At 38.8% G+C, this 21691-nt stretch overlaps 1 protein-coding gene across 1 annotated transcript in view; it reads right to left on the bottom strand.

The window, feature by feature from the left end:
• Positions 1-21691, bottom strand: part of RNF150 (ring finger protein 150) — a 425483-nt gene that overhangs the window by 85827 nt on the left and 317965 nt on the right. The window contains exons 5-6 of the mRNA XM_006872214.1: positions 10984-11080; positions 3486-3696 (exon numbers count right to left, since the gene is read on the bottom strand). Of these exons, the coding sequence (XP_006872276.1) occupies positions 3486-3696; positions 10984-11080 (308 nt within the window). The remainder of the gene's footprint in view (positions 1-3485; positions 3697-10983; positions 11081-21691) is intronic.

Below are 21691 nucleotides of genomic sequence, written 5' to 3'. Positions count from 1 at the left end.
ATATGTATTATATGAAGGTCCATATAATATTTTTAATTTTGTGTCTGGCTTATTTCACTTCATATACTGTTTTCAATGTTCACTCATGTCATACCATATATCAGAAATTTATCTACTTTTATGACTGAATAATTTTCATACATTCCATATAGGGTTTCTAAGGAGCAGCTGGTGAGCTTGAACTGCTGACCTTGTGGTTAAAGTTAACTTTGCAATCCAACACATTAACTCACAGTGCCATACCGGGACTCCTCACTGTTATATAGTATGTTTTTAAATCAGAGAGTATGAGTCCTCCTACTTTGTTCTTCTCGTTTGGTATTTTTTTTTTTTTTTCAGCTATCGGCATCCTCTTGCTTTTCCATACCAAGCTGAGGATTGGTTTTTCTATATATGAAAAGAATGCTATTAGAATTTTGATTAGGATTGTGTTGAATCTATAGATCACTTTGAGTAGTACTGATATCTCAACAATACTAAGTGCTTCAATCCATGAATATGGAACGTGTTTCCATCAATCTAATCCTTGTTAGGCTCTTTTGGCATGTTTTGTAGTTTTAATTGTGTAAGTACTTTTCATCCCAGGTCACATTTATCCTTAAGCATTTTCTTTTCATTTAGATTCTACTGTAAATGGAATTATTTCCTTAATTTCCCTTTCAGATCTCTCACTGTTGGTATGTAGAAACACAATTGATTTTTTAAACGTTTTTATTGTGAATTGAGTGAAGGTTTACAGAGAAGAGCATCCATTTTACATTCAATGGAACACATACTTTGTTTCATCTCAATGATTGTAATCCCGTCTATGTGTCAATAGTTACCCAGCTTCCTCCCTGTGGAATAATGTGCATCACATTATCTTTCTCATCCCTTCTTAACTTTGTCCATAGGTAAATGTTACTTTTTTGATCTTGAATAGTTGACCATTCCGTAGTGAGCATACCTTACTAGTGTTGTTGTCTCCCCTATATACCTATCTACTATTTGGCTGAAATTTGGACCATGAAGATGAGCTGTGCTCTAGAGCTGAAGGGTGGTCGATGTTCCTCCAGTCTCTTTCTGACCAGTAAACCCAGTCTTCTTTTCTTTCTTTCTCGGTTTCTCTTTTTCTTTCTTTTTATTTATAATTTTGAGTTTGTTTCATATTTTCTCCCATTCTGTTGGAGCCTTCTAATGTGATTCCTTTTAGAGCAGTTGCTAGTGGTAGCCAGGCACTATCAGGTTCTTCTGGTCTCCGAGTTGTGGTGATGGATGCTTACATGTACCATTGGTCCACTGGATTAGTTGATTCCAAGTATCTTCAGTTTTCATCATTCTTTCTTCCTCATATGGAGAGATGAATAGATGCAGCTTAGATCTCAGCTCATGAGCTTTTGTGATTTCAGTCGCTGCTCACCAAGTGGGATGTAGAATAATGTCTTTGAGAGCTATATTATGCCAATTGACCATGGTGTTCCCAGAGTCTATGGGCCTGAACTCCCAGGGCCAGAAGTAATTGCTTTAAGATGTTTGGTAATGTCTAAAAAGTTTTCATCATTTTTCCCTGTTTGCTCCACCTTGTTCATAGGTGTGAAATCAATTGATTAATGTTTGTTGATTTTGGACACTGTAACTTTGCTAAATTCCTCTATTAGTTATAGATTTTTTCTTGAGAAATCTGGGATTGTATGATTTTGTAGCAATGTCTTTCACTTACCCTCGGATTTTCAATCTCTTCATATGCATGTGAAGGCTGGACAATAAATGTGAAATCCTTAAGAAGAACTGATGCCTTTCATTTATAGCATTGAGGAAGAATACTGAATACACTGGGACTACTAGAGGAACAAACAAATCTATCATGGCAAAAGGACAGTCAAAATGTTCTTTGGAAGTGAGGGGTTTATCTCATATACTTTGGATATGTTATCAGAGGAACCTGTTCCTGGTGAAGGACACCGTATTTGGCAAATAGAGGGTCACTTAAAAAGAGGAAGACCCTCAATGTGATGGACTGACATAATAGCTGCATCAGTGGGCTCACATGTAACAATTGAGAGGATGGTGTAGGATTGGGCAATGTTTAGTCTTGTAGATGTGGTCCTTAAGACTCAAAATCAACTGAATGGCAATTAACAACAACAACAATAGCTAGATAGGAAGTATCCCTGGCGATGCAATGATTAAACACTAAAAGCTTGGCAATTTAAACTCACCAGCTGCTTTTTAGGAGAAACATATGGTGGTCTGCTTCTATAAAGATTTACAGCCTTAGAAACCCTATAGGTTTTATATGAATAGGTTTGGTTTTTACTTGAAGGCAGTGAGTTTAGTTTTTAGGTTTATAGCGAGGTAGCTAGATGGAGAGACTGCTGGTGATGATTTTCTTCAATCTGCTTTTCTAAGTTTTGTACTGTGAATAGGTTACTTCTATCAACGGAAAAATACACTTTATTTTAAATTATAATTACCACCCACCCTTTTAAACTTAAACTAAAATTAATTTGCATGCTGATTTTATTGGAAGTCCTGAGGCTTTTATCTCTATTCTATTAGACTGAAAAATAGGCACTTCAGATTTTAGCTTCTATCTTGATGCTAATACAGACGTTTTAGTATTTGTATAATAACCATTATCAAACAGAACATTGTTTAGTTACTGTCTATGCAGGAGCTTGTGTTGGGTGAGGGATACCCAAAGGATATTATAAAATGTAGGAGTCCTGTGCACAGGAGAGTCCTGGTGTGCTACTGTAGAATAAGCACTTGACTGTTAGCCACTAGGTTGACAGTTCACACCCACCAGTCACTCTTCAGAAACCCTATGACAGAGTCACTATGAGTCAGAATTGATTCGATGGCACTTAACAATAACAACTGTGTGCAGGGGTTCAGGCTGTACTGCATAAACGCCCATCTAAAGGAATGCCATTGGTGTGGCTCTGCGGGTTAATGTGCTGGACAAAGTCAGTCTGAACTGCAAGGTCAGTGGTTCAAGCTCACCAGCCACTCCTTGAAAACCCTATACAGGGTTGCTATGGGTTGAAACTGACTGGAGGCACTTAACAACAATAACAAGAGCAACACTTGGGAGCACCCACTGGACAAAGTTGAGTGTAGCTCAGCTATACTCAAGCACAGGTGTTCACAAGTGATGGTCTTGTGCTCTACCCCAGTCCTGCTGAGCAGGTACTTCTGCCCACTCTCACAGGTTAGACCCACCACTCTACCTGCTTCAGGTACCATGGGGAAGGAAGCATGACGTGTGTACAGCACTGCTGTGTGTGTGGCTTGGTGTTAGCGTGTGAGCACGGTATATGGACCAGGTCTGCTGTCTGCCTTGCAGATTCTAGAAAGGTGTTTAAAGGCCTGACTGGTATACTAATGTGAGTGTTTAGCCTGGCACTCATATACTCAACTGCTTTATTTATTTTTTTCCCTGACAAAAGATATCATTTTTCATTCTGCTTGATGTTGGCACTTTTAAGCATTGCAACACTTACTGTTGGTAGTGAGGATGACTTCTCCTTCCTGGGAAATGGGGTCTGAATCCTGGACTACCTGCAAGGCTCCCACAGTCCGGACAGTAGGGTCCAGAGTAACTGAACTCTCGTTCACTGTCGTATCGCTGGCACCTGTGATCTGATTGGTCGGTGGGCCTCCCAGAGAGCCCTCGAAGTCAACGGGCAAGTTGTCCATGCAGTCGGCATTGGGCTGACAGAAGTAAAAAAATAATCTGCTTTTAGTATATGTACTCAAAATGTCCACAGTCTAGAAAGTTGTCTCAGCTGAAAATTAAGCTCTTTATTCTTTTCTTCCTGAACTACCTTATTTAAAAATATTCCACATAGTTTCTATGAAATGAACATTAAAAGATCTTCCAGAATTCCCTTTTCAGAGGTTTAGAACTGTAAGAGTAGAAATACCTATACATTAAAATAATTACTTTTGAGGACAATAGGATTGACTTATATTGATAGCACTTCCTTGCATACAGTGCTTATTTTCTATATCAGGTTCTTGCTGTGGTGCTGTTGGTTAAACATTGGACTGTTAACTGCAAGGCCGGTGGTTCAAATCCATCAGTTGATCCTCAGAAACCCTATACAGTGTCACTATGAGTCACATCCGACTCGACAGCACTTAACAACAACAACATTCCCCACATCAGACCCATTACTTACAAATACAGTAATAGCACAGTAGTGGGGGTGGGGAGAATAGTATCTGACTCATGTGCTCATTACAGATACACACATCCACACAACCACACACAAAAGGTTTTTTATTTTTGTTTTTAAACATAAACTGAAAACACAAGCTGTAGAAAGATATTCCTATTTACTTAACCTGCAGTTGATCATTTATATTAGTGAAATTCTCTACATTAAAATCTTGGAATCATAAACCTAGGATGAGCCCATTTTATCCACTCGTATACTTTGTCTCCACTGTTCTACTTGAACAACAAAGAAATGAGAAGCTTTCTATTGTATAAGAGAGCCTGTGTTGGCCAGGGTTGTTAGACTAGTCTACAGTTGGGCAAAATCTTGGTTTTAGGACTGCTGTTTGAAGTGATATCTATACTTGTTCCTCATGATTGCCTTTAATTTACTTTTAATTGTTATGCCTTTACCCAAACTTAGAAAAATTGTTTTTAAAATGTAGAGGAATATGTTCTTGAGAGTATAAAGAATAAGTATTAATTTAATTTTCTTGCTTTGGCCTGAATTTTAACTTTGTCTTAAAACTCACTGTCATCCAGTAAATTCTGACTCATAATAACCTTTTTGGAGCAGACAGCCTCATCTTCTTTCCCGAGAGGCAACTGGTGGGATTGAACTGCCAACCTGTGTGTGGTTAGCAGCTAAACACTTAAACCCACAGCACTGATTTTGCCTTGAGGAACAATAATCACATGTTTTTTTTGCACATCCAATGTAAGTAGGACTCCAGGTGTGGTACACTGTAGGATTAGCACTGGACTGTGAATCACAAGGTCGACAGTTCAAACCTACCAGGTATTCCTTGGAAACCCTATACAGGGTCGCTATGAGTCAAAACTGACTCAATAGCACTTAACAACAATGTAAGTGGATCAGGGTGGACAGGGTTGGTGAATGCTCTGGTATGGCACTGTAAGATAAACGCTGGGCTGCTAACTGCAAGCTCGATGGCTCAAACTCACCAGCTGCTCCCTGGAAACACTTTTTTTCAGAACCTACTTGAGGGTACTTAGCAACAACAATAATACTTCATAGACTCATTGAAAGTACAAGGCACGAAATCCACAGCGCTGGAATCTTGTCCCAGCTTTCTGATTCTAAGCTGTGTAACACCAGTCTCCTGCATTCTACATCCGTGTTTCCAACAGTCTGTTGGAAATTTCCATCTCACCAAATTTGCAGTTCAGTGGTTCTCATCCACAACTCATTCCTCTCTCCTTTGCATCCCCTCTTCTTTGTGCGTCCTCTATTGCTACACTGGGCTAATTCACTAAAACAGTTTTCCCAAAGTCAATTCATTCTGTCCAAGTTATCAAACTTATGAAGTGTACTGATTGTTAGATTGGAAGTGAGTATGTATGCTTATGAACATTTCTCTTCCTGTCACCAATTACCAGTCTCCATATTTCCTGTTTTTTTCCTTTCTGTCAATTCTCAAATGTATTCTATTTTCCAGTCTCTCACCACAGTACTTTAAAACAAAACGAAAACCCATTGATAAGATTCTCCCTTCCTTCTAAGGAATGAAACTGCATTTGCCAGCCTTCTTAGCATGTGCAAACAAAAGTTCTATAGCCTGTCCTTAGCTTACCTTTCTGACTTCAACTTCAGCCTTTTGAAACACAGAACACACCATATATGTCCTTGACTTTTAATACTTTTGCTAATGCTGTTCCTCTGCATATACACTGTTGGGTCTAATTACCTCCTTTCCCCACCAAGTTCTCAATTGTTGTTGTTGTTGTTAGGTGCCATTGAGTTGGCACCGACTCATAGTGACCCTACCCACAGCAGAACAAACACTGCCTGATCCTGGGCCAACGTCAATATTGTTGCCACTCTTGAGTCCATCGATGTTGCCACCTGGCCAATCCATCTCATTGAGGGTCTTCCTCTTTTTCTCTGACCCTCCACCTTACCAAACATGATATCTTTCTCCAGCATCTGGTCCCTCCTGACAATTTTGTCTGACCACTCGTCTGTCAGTTTGTCGTACTGTGGTGGTTTGTGAGTTGCTGTGATTCTGAAAGCTATGCCACCGGTATTTTAAATACTAGCACGGTCACCCGAGGTGAGCTTCCAGATGAAGACAGACTAGGAAGAAGGCGTGACAAACTACTTCCGAATATTTAGTCACTGAAAACCTTATGAATAGCAGAGAATCAAGTTCTCAATTAGACCTTTTAAATTCTCAGATCAAATGTCACTTTTTTCTAAGCAGTGTTCCCTCCCCGTCAGTCATTCCTGGCTGGAGTTGTAGCTCTTGATGTGGTATTTGTTTCCGTGTGTTATGGTTACTTGTTAATATGCTCTTCTAATTTCACTAATATAAACATATTATATTGATCGTGAATTCCAAGCCTCTAACAACATAGGGCCTCATAATGATTAGGTGTTTAGTAAGAATTGATTTGAAAATTCTATCTGAGTCTCAGTTTCCTGCTCTGAAAATTTGGGATGTTAATATCAAGTTGGGGGGAATTTGAGAAAACACTTTAACTGTAGAATTCTGTGCAAAGATAAGGTATGTTATTGGTAAAAAGACTCATGCTGTTGTCAGGTGCCATCGATTTGGTACTGACTCATAGCGACCTTATGCACAGCAGAATGAAACACTGCCTGATCCTGAGCCAACCTCACTATTGTTGCCACACTTGAGCCCCTTGATGCTGCCACTTGGCCAATCCATCTCGCTGGTTATCTTCCTCTTTTTCTCTAACCCTCCACCTTACCAAACATGTTGTTGGTAAGTGCCGTCAAGTCAGTTCCAACTCATAGTTACCCTGTATAGGGTTTTGAAGGAGTGGGTGATGGGTTTGAACAGCCAACTTTGCTTATCCTATAGCACCATAGGACTCCGAAAAGCTAATAAGCAAAATGAATTTTGTGTGTGGTATCAGAAAAGAAAAGACCTCAAAATGAGGTAGTTGTGCTGGCTGCTTTTTCAGCCATAAATATTTGAATGCAATGCATATATGCAATAGCAATTTGACACATATTTCAAAATATTAACCTTGGTTGTTAATATTCTTTTCTGTCTACATTTCCTTAATAATAATCATTTGGCTGAGATATAATATTTGGTAGATCAATTTTATAGTATCTCAGTTTATATCCACTCTAAAAGGTTCATCAAATAGAATTAGTATTTTGAAAAGAAACCCAATTTATATACTTTACCATATGATAAGCACTGGACTGTGAACCACGAGGTCTATGATGCAAGCTGCCCCCTGCTCCTTGGGAGAAAGATGAGGCTTTCTGCTACGGCGATGACTTAAAGCCTCAGAAACCCTATACAGCATCGCTATGAGTCAGAATGGACTAAATGGCACTTACCAACAACAGAAAGAGAAGTCGCGAGCCCTGGTGGCACTGGACTGGTAACCACAAGGTCAGCAGTTCAAACCCACTAGACACTCTTGGAAATACAAGGTCACCAAGAGCCAAAACTGACTTAACTGATGTCATCCAACAAGAGAAGTCACAGTTTTAATGTTTAGGAAAACATGTCAAATATTATCTGTCAGTGATTAGACATGAGTATTCAAATTCAGTTCAGCTATGGGAAACTCCCTTTAAAAGATTAAATGCTAAACAGTTAGGGACTTTTGAATATACCAGCTTCACAGGATTTCCTATTGTATAGTAACCATCTATTCATAACAGAATAGTAATAGTTGGATGAGGTGTTTGCTGGGATTTGAAAAACCCAGGTTATTTCGTTTTATAAGTTAGAACCAATTTGACAGTATTTAACACTCAACAATAACAACATAGGAGCATTCACTGAAACTACATTTGCCATCCTACAAAGTAAGGCCTAGGTCTGATGGGATAGAAATTAAGGTGAAGAACTGTAATGTAGATACTAGGATAAAAATTACTTCTGACAATAAAGGACCTTTTTTGTGTGTCTTTCTTTCAATTCACTGTTTTATTTCTCTTGGCAAAATATAATGGAAAAAGGTACCCTTTATACTGGGAATTTCATAGTCTGTGAACTGTGCTCTCATCCTTAAGCTCATTTCAGAGAAATTACTTTCAAAATGGAAATGTACCTAACCCTTGGCTTTTAACTTATACTTCCATGCCTTAATAGGTCAGCCAGGGACCAAGATGTTCAATAAAAACAAAACAAAGCAAAAGAACCTTACCATCTGTATTTGAATAATCTAGTGGATCCGTATCGTAATCTAGTCATTTGTGAATGGACACTGTTCAAAGGTGAATCATAGTGGAGTTCACTAATATGTCTCTGTGACCCATAGCCTTCAGTTTGAAGGGTTCCAATTCCACAAACATCTGTTATGCACTTAGCATATGTAAGGGGCATGGAGGTAAAGGACCAGCAGGCATGGGTTTTCCTTGGATAAGAAGAAATGGAGTTTAAGGCATTTAGGAAGTATTTAAGACAAGTTTTTTAACCCTTGTATGTCTGAATAATTTTCTGCTTTTAATTTTTTATTGATACCATTTGTTTTCAGTAATGAAAGGCATGCTTAAATCAAGGAAAACATTTTTTGGAAGGAATATGGATTTTGATAAAATTGTATGGGATGTATATGTCTTAAGAGGACTCTACTGGTAGGCTAGGTGGGGTGAAGCCCATTTCTTCAGATGCATAGAGTTATACAGGTTTTGCCAGGTGGTAGCATGCACTACAACTGAGATCACAGATTCCTAAGAAATCTGGTAGACAGAAATTGTAAGTGGGCAATATATGTCCCACAGATATGAAAGTGTTAAGCTGAAAAATAAAGGATTTAAATTAGGTATACAGGAAGTGTTTTGTAATTGAAAGCTGTGCACTTGTTAAATGAGATGGAAATTTTAAAGATTAGAATCTTTGTTATAATTCCGTTTCAGTGCTCCACAATGGCAGGGAGATCGAGTAGAACAATATAGAGTATTCCTCAAAAATTCAGACTTCATAGCATCCTCTGGGACAGAACTAAACAAGCCTTGAGCAGACAGGGAGAGTAGCCATATGCCTTGGGACTCTGTGACAATCAGCTCACTCCATGTGCCTAATTCTTCATGGAGGATGTTCTGTTCCATGGGACATGCTTGGATGAGTGTCATGTTCCCCATTAGCTGGCTTTCAGAAATCCTTGGCCAAATCTAAATGCTACTACTGATGGTTATTTTTTGGGAGCCTAGTGTGCTAAGTAAAACTCCATCCAGATTTGGTAGGCATCAAAACATGGCTTTAATACCAAACTGCTAAACATGACAATGTTAAGTAGTTTGGGAAAGAAACCAAAAGGCTACCTGATAATTCTATTATAAAACCAATTAATAACTCTATTCTTATACTGAGTAATAGAAACTAGTTCAAATGATGTAAATGTCTTTAACTCTGAGCATTCTAAAGATTTTGGAGATCAAAGACAGAGAGACAGACACATACACACACATTCCCTCCACTTCCACCTCTTCACCAACCTGCCCATAAGAACCAGTTATAGCCAGAAATGTTGAAAGTGGAAAAACTGAGTTAAGCTCAATCTTGTAAGTCACCAATATCTGGTAGAAATGTTGGGCTCTCAGCAATGTTTTATACCTACTGTAATTGATTTTCACCTTGAATGCATTATATATTTGCAACTCTGGTCTGAAAATTTAATGCACTGTACTGCCTTTAAAAATCTAGTTCAGAACTGTAGTCCCACAAGTTAATTTGCGTTCAGTGTATCAACCATGCAAATCAGCACACAGCTGGTCTGGAGGCAGCTGGTGCAGGGGGAGAAAACCTGGCCAACTCATGTCCTCTTCAAGCTTCAGGTGTGTACTCTCCAGCAGAGTCACCCTGATATTCTTTAAATAAAAAGAACCCTTGGTATCTGGTCTGATCTTGCCTTCTCCACTAACCTCTGGTGACAATTAATATTCTCTTTATTCTTTGTCATTAGCAATGAAGAGTAATAACAGGGAGGTTGCAGCAAAATGGAGGGGGTGAGTGGGGAAGTCTGGCATCGTTAGTCTGTTTGTGTAGCTTCTTTTCAACAGTGCTTTTTGTTTTTCTCACAAATCTCTTGTGAAGACCTCAAATTTGGTGGCCTGGCTTGCTTCCCACCCTTGTCTGCTTAAGAGTGGGGGGATAAATGGAGCAGCTGATGTCTCACCAAAAGCAATTTGTGGACTTCCCTTGATATGGCCCTGAGAAAGGAAGCTGGCGGGATTCTCATCACACTTGGGGAGAGACTAATTTTTATAAAACATATAACTGAGGGAACCAGCTTGACTCTAGCTTTGGTTTCCTTAACTCAAGGTCTCCAAAGAGCTGAGTTCATAGCACACAGGCACTCTGAGCTGGATCCCAGCCACTGTCCTTCCTTAATGTAGTTGGGAAGAGCTCAGTTCCTCTGAAAGCTTGGTGATTAGGGAAAGTGTGTATGCAGATCACCTGGACCACCGAGCAGGGGTGATGACACACGAGAAGTAATCCGTGTGCAACTGACCTATCACACCTCTGTGATGCCCCATCTCCACTCACACACTGCAGCCCAGAAAAGAAGCCTATCAACTGCATAAGCAGCATCTTGCCTCATAAATGGACCTGGTGAAAGGGGTAGTGATGGTCTCAGACTGAGAAAAAGTGAGAGGAGAAATACTTTCAGAAGTGAGTGTTGGTAAAATCCTTGGAGCTTCCTCAGATGATGCCACTGCAATGTGATTGAGGGCACATACAGGCAGGTATGCTGTTTTCTCCCTACTTTGGGGTGACGCAGAAAGACAGACATAGTGATGCTGTAGGCTGGGCTGTGCTTACCGGGATCCCTAGGGCTTTAAGAATGTTCATCTTGCACATGGGACAGGTACGATGGTCTAGAAGCCAGGGGTCAACACAGGACTTGTGGAAAAGATGCCTGCAATGAGAACCATACATCTTAGAGCGGAGGTAACTACAGAGACTATCTAGTCCACTAAAGCCCGGCAACTTGTCCAAGGTCACTCAGTTATTCAGAGCAAAGACTCGACCCTTGATCTCCTAAGTCCACGGCCAATGTGTTGTTTCCTATTATACCTGATGCAGTATAGTCAAAATTCATCTGGATCCCAGGAGCGTTGGATATTATTTATAATTGAGTCTTCCAAGCTTGAGTCTTCATAAATATAGAAATGGGGAGTTTGTGTGTTTGTTTTTCTCAACAGAAAGAATGTTTAAAGGAAAGAATGAGAATAGAGAAAGTGTACACACCTCACTGGGTGACTTGCTACAAGCTACTTTAAAATAAATCCAATTTCTTTCTTTCTTTTCTTTAGACAGAAGATAACGACAAAGCAAAGATTGGTTTCCATTAATATTTGGGATCTAACAAACAAAGGGATGGAGAGCTCCTGAAGTATGGACAACAGAGACACCATTTTGAGTGATTACGGCAACAGCATTTAGGAAGTATCACATTTTCAATTGAAATTAAAGAACCCAGTATAAAGGATCAAATTGGGGATTAGAAAATGATTACTATTTAGGATGCTCTGCAGATTTCTTACTTGAAGATATATATCCCACTCATTATTTACTCATGCATTCTTTTATAATTCATTCATTCAATCAGTTGTTTATGTCAGGAACTGTGCTTAACACTGCTATTAAAAAGATTGTATAGAGGTAAGGGTTGAAATGGCTTTTGTGGGCAAGAACCAAGCAAACTTTGTCATAAATCCATTTACAAGAAACAACAGCATGTTGAATTGAAATTTAGGCAAGTTTTCCTAATCAGCATGAATTAGCATGAGTTAAAAGTCCTTAACAGTATAAATGAACAACACTCATCCAATCAAGAAGGAGTCCTGATGGCATAGTGGGTTAAATGTTGAACTGCTAACTGTAAGGTCAGTAATTTGAATCCACTAGGTAGTCATCAGGAGAAACATGAGGCTTAATGCTCTCGTAATATTTACAGCCTCAGAAACCCAATACAGGTTATGAATAGTAATCAACTCCAGGGCACACATCCATCCAATCAAGATAAGCCAGTTTAGCATTCAGAGACCTATTAGTTAAATATTATTAACTAATCAATTCACAATTAAATGTTATTAACCAGTCAACACAGATCAAGAGGCGTTGTCAGAACAGAACAAGAGGAAATGGAATGACTGAAAATCAGAAAAGGTGCATGTAAGGGTTGTATCCTTCCACCACAGTTATTCAATCTGTATGCTGCATAAATAACTTGTTGTTGTTAGGTGCCATCGAGTTGGTACCAACTCATAGCGACCCTATGTACAGCAGAACGAAACACTGCACAATCCAGGGCCAACCTCACTATCATTGCCACGCTTGGCCAATCTATCTTGAGGGGATCTTTCTGTTTTTCTCTGACCCTCCACCTTACCAAACAGCATATCTTCCTAACAATATGTCAGTAGTATGACAGATGAAGTTGGCCATCCTGGCCTCTAAGGAGCACTCTGCTGCTCTTCTTCCAACACAGATCTGTTGGTTCTTCTGGCAGCTCATGGCACTTGCAGTATTCTCCAACACCATAACTCAAAAGCATTAATTCTCCTACGGTCTTCCTTATTAACTGTCCAGCTTTCGCATGCATATGAGGTGACTAAAAATACCATGGCTTGGAACAGGTGCACCTTAGTCTTCAAGCTGACATCTTTGCTCTTCAACACTTTAAAAGGCATCAGATTTGCCTAATGCAATACGTTGTCTGATTTCTTGACTGCTACTTCCGTGTATGTTGATAGTAGATCCAAGAAGAATAAAGTCCTTTATAACATCAATCTTTTCTCCATTGATAAGAATGTTGTTTATTGGTCCAGTGGTGAGGATTTTTGTTTTCTTTACATTGAGATGCAATCCATACAAAAGGCTGTGCTCTTTGATCTTCATCAGTAAATACTTTAAGTCTTCTTCACTTTCAGCAAGCAAGATTGTATCATCTGCATATTATTGATTGTTAACCAGACTTCCTCTAATCCTGACACCACGTTTGTTTTTTTTTCATATAACCCAGCTTCTTGGATTATTTGCTCAGCATACAGGTTGAATAAGTATAGTGAAAGAATATAACCCTGTCGCACACCTTTCTTAATTTTAAACCATTCAGTGTTCCCATGTTCTGTTTGAAAAACTATCTCTTGGTCCATGAGCACAATAAAGTGTTCTGGAATACTCATACTTTGCAATGTTGCCCATAGCTTGACATGATCCATACAATTGAAAGCCTTTGTGTAGTCATTAAATCATAGGTAAACATCTTTCTGATATTCTCTACTTTCAGCCAAGATCCATTGGACATCAGCAATGATACCGCTCATTCCATGTCCTCTTCTGAATCTGGCTTGAACCTCTGGAAGTTCTCTGTCAATGTATGCTTGTAGACAATTCTGTATTAATTTTAATAAAACTTTACTCACATGGGATATAAAAGATATTGTCCAATGATTTCCACATTCCATTGGGTCACATCTCTTTGGAATGGGCACAAATATGGATCTCTTCCAATCAGTTGGCCAGATAGTTGTCTTCCAAATTTCTTGGCATAGATGAGTGAGTGCCTCCTATGCCAAGTCACTTTCTTGAAAGATTTTAGTTTTTATTCCATCAATTCCTGCTGCCTTGATCTTTGCCAATTCCTTCAATGTACCTTAGACTTCCTCCTTCAGTATCATTGTCTCTTGATCGTATGCAACCTCTTGAAATGGTTGAACATCAACCATTTCCTTTTGTTGTAGTGACTATGTATTCCTTCCATCTTCTTTTGATACTTTCTGCATCATTCAAAAAATTTGCGCAGGGATTCTTTCATTAATGAAAATCAAGGCTTGAATTTTTTCTTCAGTTCCCCCAGCTTAAGAAATGCTGAGCGTGTTCTTCATTGTTGGTTTTATGACTCCAGATATTTGCACATTTTGTGGTAGTATTTGGCTTTATCTTCTTGAGCTGATCTTTGAAATTTTCTGTTCAGCTCTTGTACCTCTTCGTTTCTTCCATTTGTTTTAGCATCTCTATGCTGGAGAGCAAGTTTCAGTGTCTCTTCTGACATCCATTTTGATCTTTTCCTTCTTTTTCGTCTTCTTAATGATTTTTTTGCTTTCTTCCTGTATGATGTTCCTGATGTCATCCCACAACTCTTCTGGTCTTTGATCTTTAGTGTTTAATGTATCAAATCAGTTCTTCAGATGATCTCTAAATTCAGGGGGTATGTATTCAAGGTCCTATTTTGGCTTTTGTGGACTTGTTTTCATTTTCTTCAGCTTCAGTTTGAATTTGCGTAGAAGCAAATGATGGTCTGTTCCACAGTCTGCCCCTGGCCTTGTTTTGACTGATGATATGGAGCTTTTTCATCGTCTCTTTTTGCAGATGGAGTCAATTTGATTTCTATGTGTTCCATCTGGTGTGATCCATGTATATAGTCATCTCTTATGCTGTCTAAAGAAGGTATTTGAAATGAACAAATCATTGATTTTGTAGAATCCTATCATGCGTTCTCCAACATCATTTCTATCACCAAGGCCATATTTTCCAACTACTCATCCTGCCTCTTTGCTCCCAACCTTTGCATTCCAATCACCAGTCATGATCAATAAATCTTGTTTGCATGTTTGATTAATTTCAGATTGAAGAAGTTGGTAGAATTCTTCTGTTTCATCCTCAGTGGCTTTAGTAGTTGGTGTGTAAATTTGAATAATAGTGGTATTAACTGGGCTTCCCTGTAGGTGCATGGATATTATCCTATAACAGACAGCATTGTACCTCATGACTGATCTGGATATGTTGTTCTTTTTGATGATGAATGGAACGCCATTCCTCTTCAATTTGTTATTCCAGGCGTAGTAAACCATATGGTTGTCAGATTCAAAATGGCCAATACCAGTCCATTTAAGCTCACTAATGCCTAAGATACTGATGTTTATGCGTTCCATTTCATTTTTAACAATTTCTAATTTTCCTAGATTCATAATTCGTACATTTCATGTTCCAATTATTAATGGATGTTTACAGCTGTGGCCCCATCAGCAAATGAAGGTCCCACGGGCTTTACTCCCACAGGCTTTACTCCATTTGTGTTATCATGGTCAACTCTACTTTGAGGAGACAGCTGTTCCCCAGTCACATTTTGAGTGCCTTCCAACCTGGGGGGCTCATTTTTCAACACTATATCTAACAGTGTTTCTCTGCCATTCATAAGGTTTTCATTGACCAAAAATTTGGAAGTAGTTCGTCACTCCTTCTTCCTAGTCTGTCTTTGTCTGGAAGCTCATCTGAAACCTGTCCACCATGGGTGACCCTGCTGGTATTCAAAACACCGGTGGCATAGCCTCCAGAATCACATCTACTCACAAACCAGCACAGTACGAGAAACTGACAGATGTGTGATGGAAATAACTTGAGAAGGTGGATTATATGAAGAAGAATATGACATCGGGATTGGCAAAGAATCATTAACAACCAATGATATGCTATTGATACAACCTTGCTTGCTGGAAGCAAAGAGGACTTAAAAGACTTCCTTATGAAGATCAAAGACTACAACCTTAATTATGGATTATACCTTCATGTAAAGAAAACAGAAATTCTTGATAAATGGAGAAAAGATTGAAGTTGTCAAAGATTTCACTTTGCTCAGGCTCACAATCAACACTCATGGAAGCCGTAGCAGTAAAAAAAAAAATCAAAAGATGGATTGCATTAGGCAAATCTGCTGCAAAAGACTACTTTTCAATGTTAAAGAGAAAAAATATAATTTGAGATTGAAGGTGCACTTGACCCAAGCAATGGTATTTTCAATTGCTCCATATGCATGCAAAAGTTGGACAATGAATAAGGAAGATTAGATTATGGTGTTGGAGAAGAATAGTCAAAGGACCATGGACTCTCAGAAGAGCAAACAAATCTGTCTCAGAAGAAGTGCAGCCAGAATGCTCCTTAAATGCCACCATAGCAAGATTTCATCTTTCAAGCTTCGGATATATTTTCAGGAGGGATCAGTCCCTGGAGAAGGATCTCTAGGTCATGTTTGGTAAAATGGAAGGTCAGAGAAAAAGAGGAAGACCTCCAACCAGCTGGATTAACACAGTGGCATCAATGATGGACTTAAACATAGCAATAATTGTGAGGATGGCACAGGACCGGATGGTATTTAATTGTATTGTGCTTCATTATGAGTCAGAACTGACTTGAGGTCACCTAACTACAACAACCAGTCAAAGCAAAGGGCAAGATACTCATCTAAGCTTTAGAAACCAAGAAAATAAAAGGATGAAATACTCATCTAAGTTTTTAAAGGACATTGTAACTGTAAGCTTGAGCCCATCATCATTTTCAATTTGTGATGCTCCCTGTGGTGAACACTTTGTCTTGCTCAGAAAACCTTGTCAATACTAATTGACTTGCTAATCCAATTTTCTTTGGCTACAGTAAACATGATATCAACTTGACTGCTTCACTTAGGGAGTATAGGAGGAGAGATAGGTATTAATAAAATAATACATTTTAAAACTATTTAATGACAACCATGCTAAGTATTGAATAAGGAAGACGTGTTGTTGTTGTTAGGTGCCATCGAACTGGTACTGATTCATGGTGACCATATTCACAACAGAACAAAACATTGCCCGGTCCTGTGCCAACCTCACAATTGTTACTATGTTTGAGTCCATTGCTGCTGCCACTGTGCCAAACCACCTTGTAGATGGTCTTCCACATTTTCTCCAACTCTCTACTTTACCAATCATGATATCCTTCTCTAGAGACTGGTCCCTCCTGACAATATGTCAGATATATGAGAGACGAATTCTGGCCATCCTGGCTTTCAGGGAGCATTCTGACTGTATTTCTTTCAAAATAGATTAATTTGTTCTTTTGGAAGTCTATGGTACTTTTAATATTCTCCCCCAACACCATAACTCAAATGCATCAATTCTTCTTTATTCTTCCTTATTCATGGTCTAACTTGCACATGCATGTGAGGTTATTGAAAATACCATGGTTTGGGCCAGGCGTTCCTTAGTCTTCAAATTGACATCTTTGCTCTTCAACACTTTAAAGAGGTCTTGTATAGCAGATTTGACGATGCAATACAACGTTTGATTTTTTGACTGCTACTTCCATGAGTGTCGATGGTTGATCTGAGCAAAATGAAGTCTTTGACAATATCAATCTTTTCTCCATTTATCGTGATGTTATTTATTAGTCCAGTGGTTGAGGATTTTTGTTTTCTGTACATTAAAGTGCAACCCATACCAAAGGATGTGCTCTTTGATCTTCATCACTAAGTATTTTAAGTCCTCTTCGCTTTCAGCAAGCAAGGTTGTATCGTCTGCATATCGCAGATTATTAATGAGACATCTTCCTATAGTGATGCCACATTTTTCTTCATATAACCCAGTTTCTTGGATTATTTGCCCAGCATACAGATTGAATAAGCATGGTGAAAGAGTACAACCCTGGTGCACACCTTTCTTAGTTTTAAACCATTCAGTGTTCCCTTGCTCTGTTTGAGCAACTGCCTCTTGATCTATGAACAGGTTCCATATGAGCACAATTAAGTGTTCCTGAATACTCATTCTCCCCAATGGTATCCATAGCTTGTCATGATCCACACAATTGAAAGCCTTTGGGTAGTCAATAAAGCACAGATAAATATTTTTCTGGTATTCTCTGCTTTCATCCGAGATCCATCTGACATTAGCAATGATATTCCTCATTCCACATCTCTTCTGAATTTGGCTTGAACCTCTGGAAGTTGTCTGTCAATGTATGGTTGCAGCCATTTTTATATTATCTTTAGTATAACTTTACAAGCATGGGCTATCAATGATATTGCCCAATGATTTCTGCCAGAAGAATAATCAAATCTGTCTCGGAAAAAATACAGGTAGTATGCACCTTAGAAGTGAGCTAAACTTCACCTCTCATACTTTGGACATATTGTCAGGAAGGAGCCATTACTGGAGAAGGACATCATGCTTGGTAAAGTGGAAGGTTAATGAGAAAGAGGAAAACCCTCAACAAGATGGATTGCACAGTGGGAGCAAACAATGGGTTCAGACACAATAATTGAAAGGATTGTTCTTGCAGCACATGAATATTGAGAGATTTTTCTTCCAGCTCGGTAATTCAGTCTTCCATTTCTTCAATTCTTCTTCTTTGCCCTTTCATGTATTATCTATTTTTGAAATCTAAGTGTTAATCTTCTGGCTTTCTGAGTATAGTTTTTGTATAGTTTCCATTTATGTTAGTTTGTTTCCTGATTTTTAAAAAAGTTTTGTCCATGTGTACCTTGATTTCACCTGCAGGTTTCTTAATCATTCTTTCTATCTATTGAAGTTGCCTAATTCTTTAAAATTCCTTATCAGGAAGTTAGGATACCATTTCTGATGCTATGTTTTCTAACTGTATTTTGGTCACTTGTTTGAGGCACATGTCTTGTTTCTATGTGTAAGTTGAAACTGTGTTTTCTCTGAGACATGTGATAGACTACTTATTACATTTGATTAATGGTTTTATATTTGGTGTAGCATAGTGGTTACAAATTGGACTGCTCATCTCACGGTCAGCAGTTCAAAACTACCAGCTGTTCTGCAGGGGGTGGGGTGGGGGAGGAAGATGAGGCTTTCTGCTCCCATAAAGATGCACAGTCTCAGAAACCCTGTACAGGGTCGTTATGAGTCAGAGCTGACTCCACGGTACATAACAACAATAAAAATAGTCTTAGGCACTCACCTCCCTTCTCCTGGTGGATGTGGTAGAGACTGAAAATAAGAACGCAGTCAGTTCTCTGTGTAGTATAGTTCAGGGCAGGTTTAGGTGCCTCCAGAAGTAGGGGTGCTATGCCAGGTGCCCAGCCCCAGGCAGGAGGCTGCACAGGAGTGGTTGGTGGGGACAAGGACTTGCCATGGCCCCAGCTACCAGGATGGCATAAGAACAAGGGAGATCTATATCCTCTTATCATCAATCTCCAGATGTGTCCTATATCTGCAGGCTGCTGTATCTACGACTGCTTGCAAAAGCTCAAGATGGCTGCGCTATGCCATGCCAGCCTACAGTCTGCCTGTTTTTCCTCTCTCTTACTGCTTCTGTTCAATTTCCTCTTCCAGGCAGCACTCAGTCCACCTCTCTATCCTATCCTCTGATGCTCAGGGTTCCAGGAACAACATCTGTATCTATTTCAATTGGCATTCCATGTTTTGTTGCAGAGTGTTTGGTCGGTGCATCTACCTACTCAGCCATCTTGCCCTGGCCACATCTGTTTTTAAGCCCTCTTCACTTCCAGCAAGTAAGGTTGTATCATCTGCATGCAGCTGCACATCAACACAGGTTGCTAATGAATCTTCGTCCAATCTTGATGCCATGTTCTTCTTCATATAATCCAGCTTCATGAATGATTTGCTCAGCATGCAGATTGAATAGTATAGTAAAAGGATACAACCCTGGCACACACACTTTTCTGATTTTAAATCATTCACTATCCCCTTGTTTTGTTCTAACAGCTACCACTTGGTCTATGTAAAGGTTCTTCGTAAGCACAATTAAGTGTTTTCAAATACCCATTCTTTGCAATGTTATCCATAGTTTGTTATGGTCCACATAATTGAATGCCTTTGCATAGTCAATAAAACACAAGCGGTAGTGAGGCTGGCCCAGTATCAGACATTGTTTCATTCTGCTGTGCATGAGGTTGCTATGAGTGGTTCTGATTCGATGGCACCGGACAACCACAACAACAAACTTTTTTCTGGTACTCTCTGCTTTCAGCCATGATCCATCTGATGTTAACAATGATATCCCTAGTTCTACATCCTCTTTTGATTTTGACATGAATTTCTAGAAGATCCTTGCTGATGTGTGGCTGCAAACATTTTGAAATTATCTTTAGCGGACTATTATTTCCATGTTATATTAATGATATTGTTATTAATAGATTTCCAGATTTGGTTGGGACACATGTCATAGAGAATAGATTTTTACTATTTGGGAATGAAAACTGTCAGATTCACAAAGAGGAAACTTAGTCTCTCTATTTGGTCTTCTCACCATTCTCTATCTCATTTCCTGGTCATCAGGTCCAATGACTTGCTCTTCATAAGTCTTTTTCACATTTATTACCTCTTGTCTTTTCTCAGTACTACCCTCTCATTTGTATTTTTATTATCTTTTTCTGTATTTTATTGCAATAACATCAAACTGTTCTCCATGCCTCCCATCTTTCCTGTTTTTTTCATCCCACTCATCATTGGCAGATTCATCTTCCTAAAATAAGCTTGAGTTACCTCATTTCCTTGTTACATTCTGTTCTGTGCTAGAAACTGGGTACAAAGATGAGTAAGACAAGTTCCTGGCCTTCAGGAAAGTAGCTCAATCCTTCATGAGGCCCCTTTTAACTACAATGTCAAGTGCTGATGAAGGACCACAGTCCAGGATTCATCATTTTCTGGTTGTTTGATCTTAGGTGAGTTACCTTAGCTCTCTGAGACTCAGTTTCCTTATCTGTAAAATACTTCATAGATATGGGTTGATGAGGGAATGAGAGAAAGTGTGTGTGTGTGTGTATAAAAGAGAGAGAGGATGAGAGAAAAAAGAGAATGAATGAATAATAATATCTACAAAGTTTAAAATGTAAATTGTGGCACTCCTTAATTATATATGATCATTAATACCACTGCACTGCATCTTCCTTTTAGATCTTACATTATTACTATGATTTCCATTCTTCAGTTTAACTTATCTAATGTGGAAAGAACACAACTGCAAATTTTTAAAAATTAAAAGGAGAACTAATGGCAAGGAACGTGCTGAAATAATACAGAGGGTGGTTATGATTATTATGTGATCTAATGCAAAAACCACTGCAAGGTTGGTGGTTCAAGCTCACCAGCTGCTCCTTGGAAACCCTATACAGAGTGGCTATGGGTTGGAATTGACAGCACTTAACAAGAACAACAACATTCGTTTATGTCTACCACCATGTTTCAAACATAACTACTATATTACAACTGGGATTGCAAATGAATTTTCCCTCCCACTAAACTAAACTAACCAAAAATAACAACAAAAATAAGGGCATAGGGAAAGACTCTGAATTTAGTGAATTGCACCATCAGTTTAGTAAACTTCTCTAAAGCAAAGTCAATTTCAGATTTTCCAATTTCATAATTTTCAGTGGAGTCCTCTTCATACTGTGTTTAATACATACTGTACAAGAAAGTATAAACAAAGGAGCAAAGGGACCTGATATATTCTAGCTCTTAATAATCTTGGCAAATCTAAGATACAATAAATGGCTGGCCAAAACTACTCTTCATTCACCAAAGGGAAGCAAACTCTTCAGATACCTAATAAATAAGAATACTGACAACTACAGAATGTTGTTGAGATGACTGTGAGTATTAAAATAAATTCTCATATTTGTTTAAATAGTAATGGTGCTATAAATTGAATTGTGTCCCCATCTCCCAAAATATGTTGACGTTCTAAATTCTGTATCTGTGATGGGACCTTGTTTGGAAAAAAA

This window comes from Chrysochloris asiatica, unplaced genomic scaffold, assembly GCF_000296735.1.
Source record: "Chrysochloris asiatica unplaced genomic scaffold, ChrAsi1.0 scaffold00187, whole genome shotgun sequence".
NCBI lineage: Eukaryota > Metazoa > Chordata > Mammalia > Afrosoricida > Chrysochloridae > Chrysochloris > Chrysochloris asiatica.
Note: the sequence above shows the minus strand (reverse complement) of the source record. Positions and strands in the feature narration are given on the sequence as shown.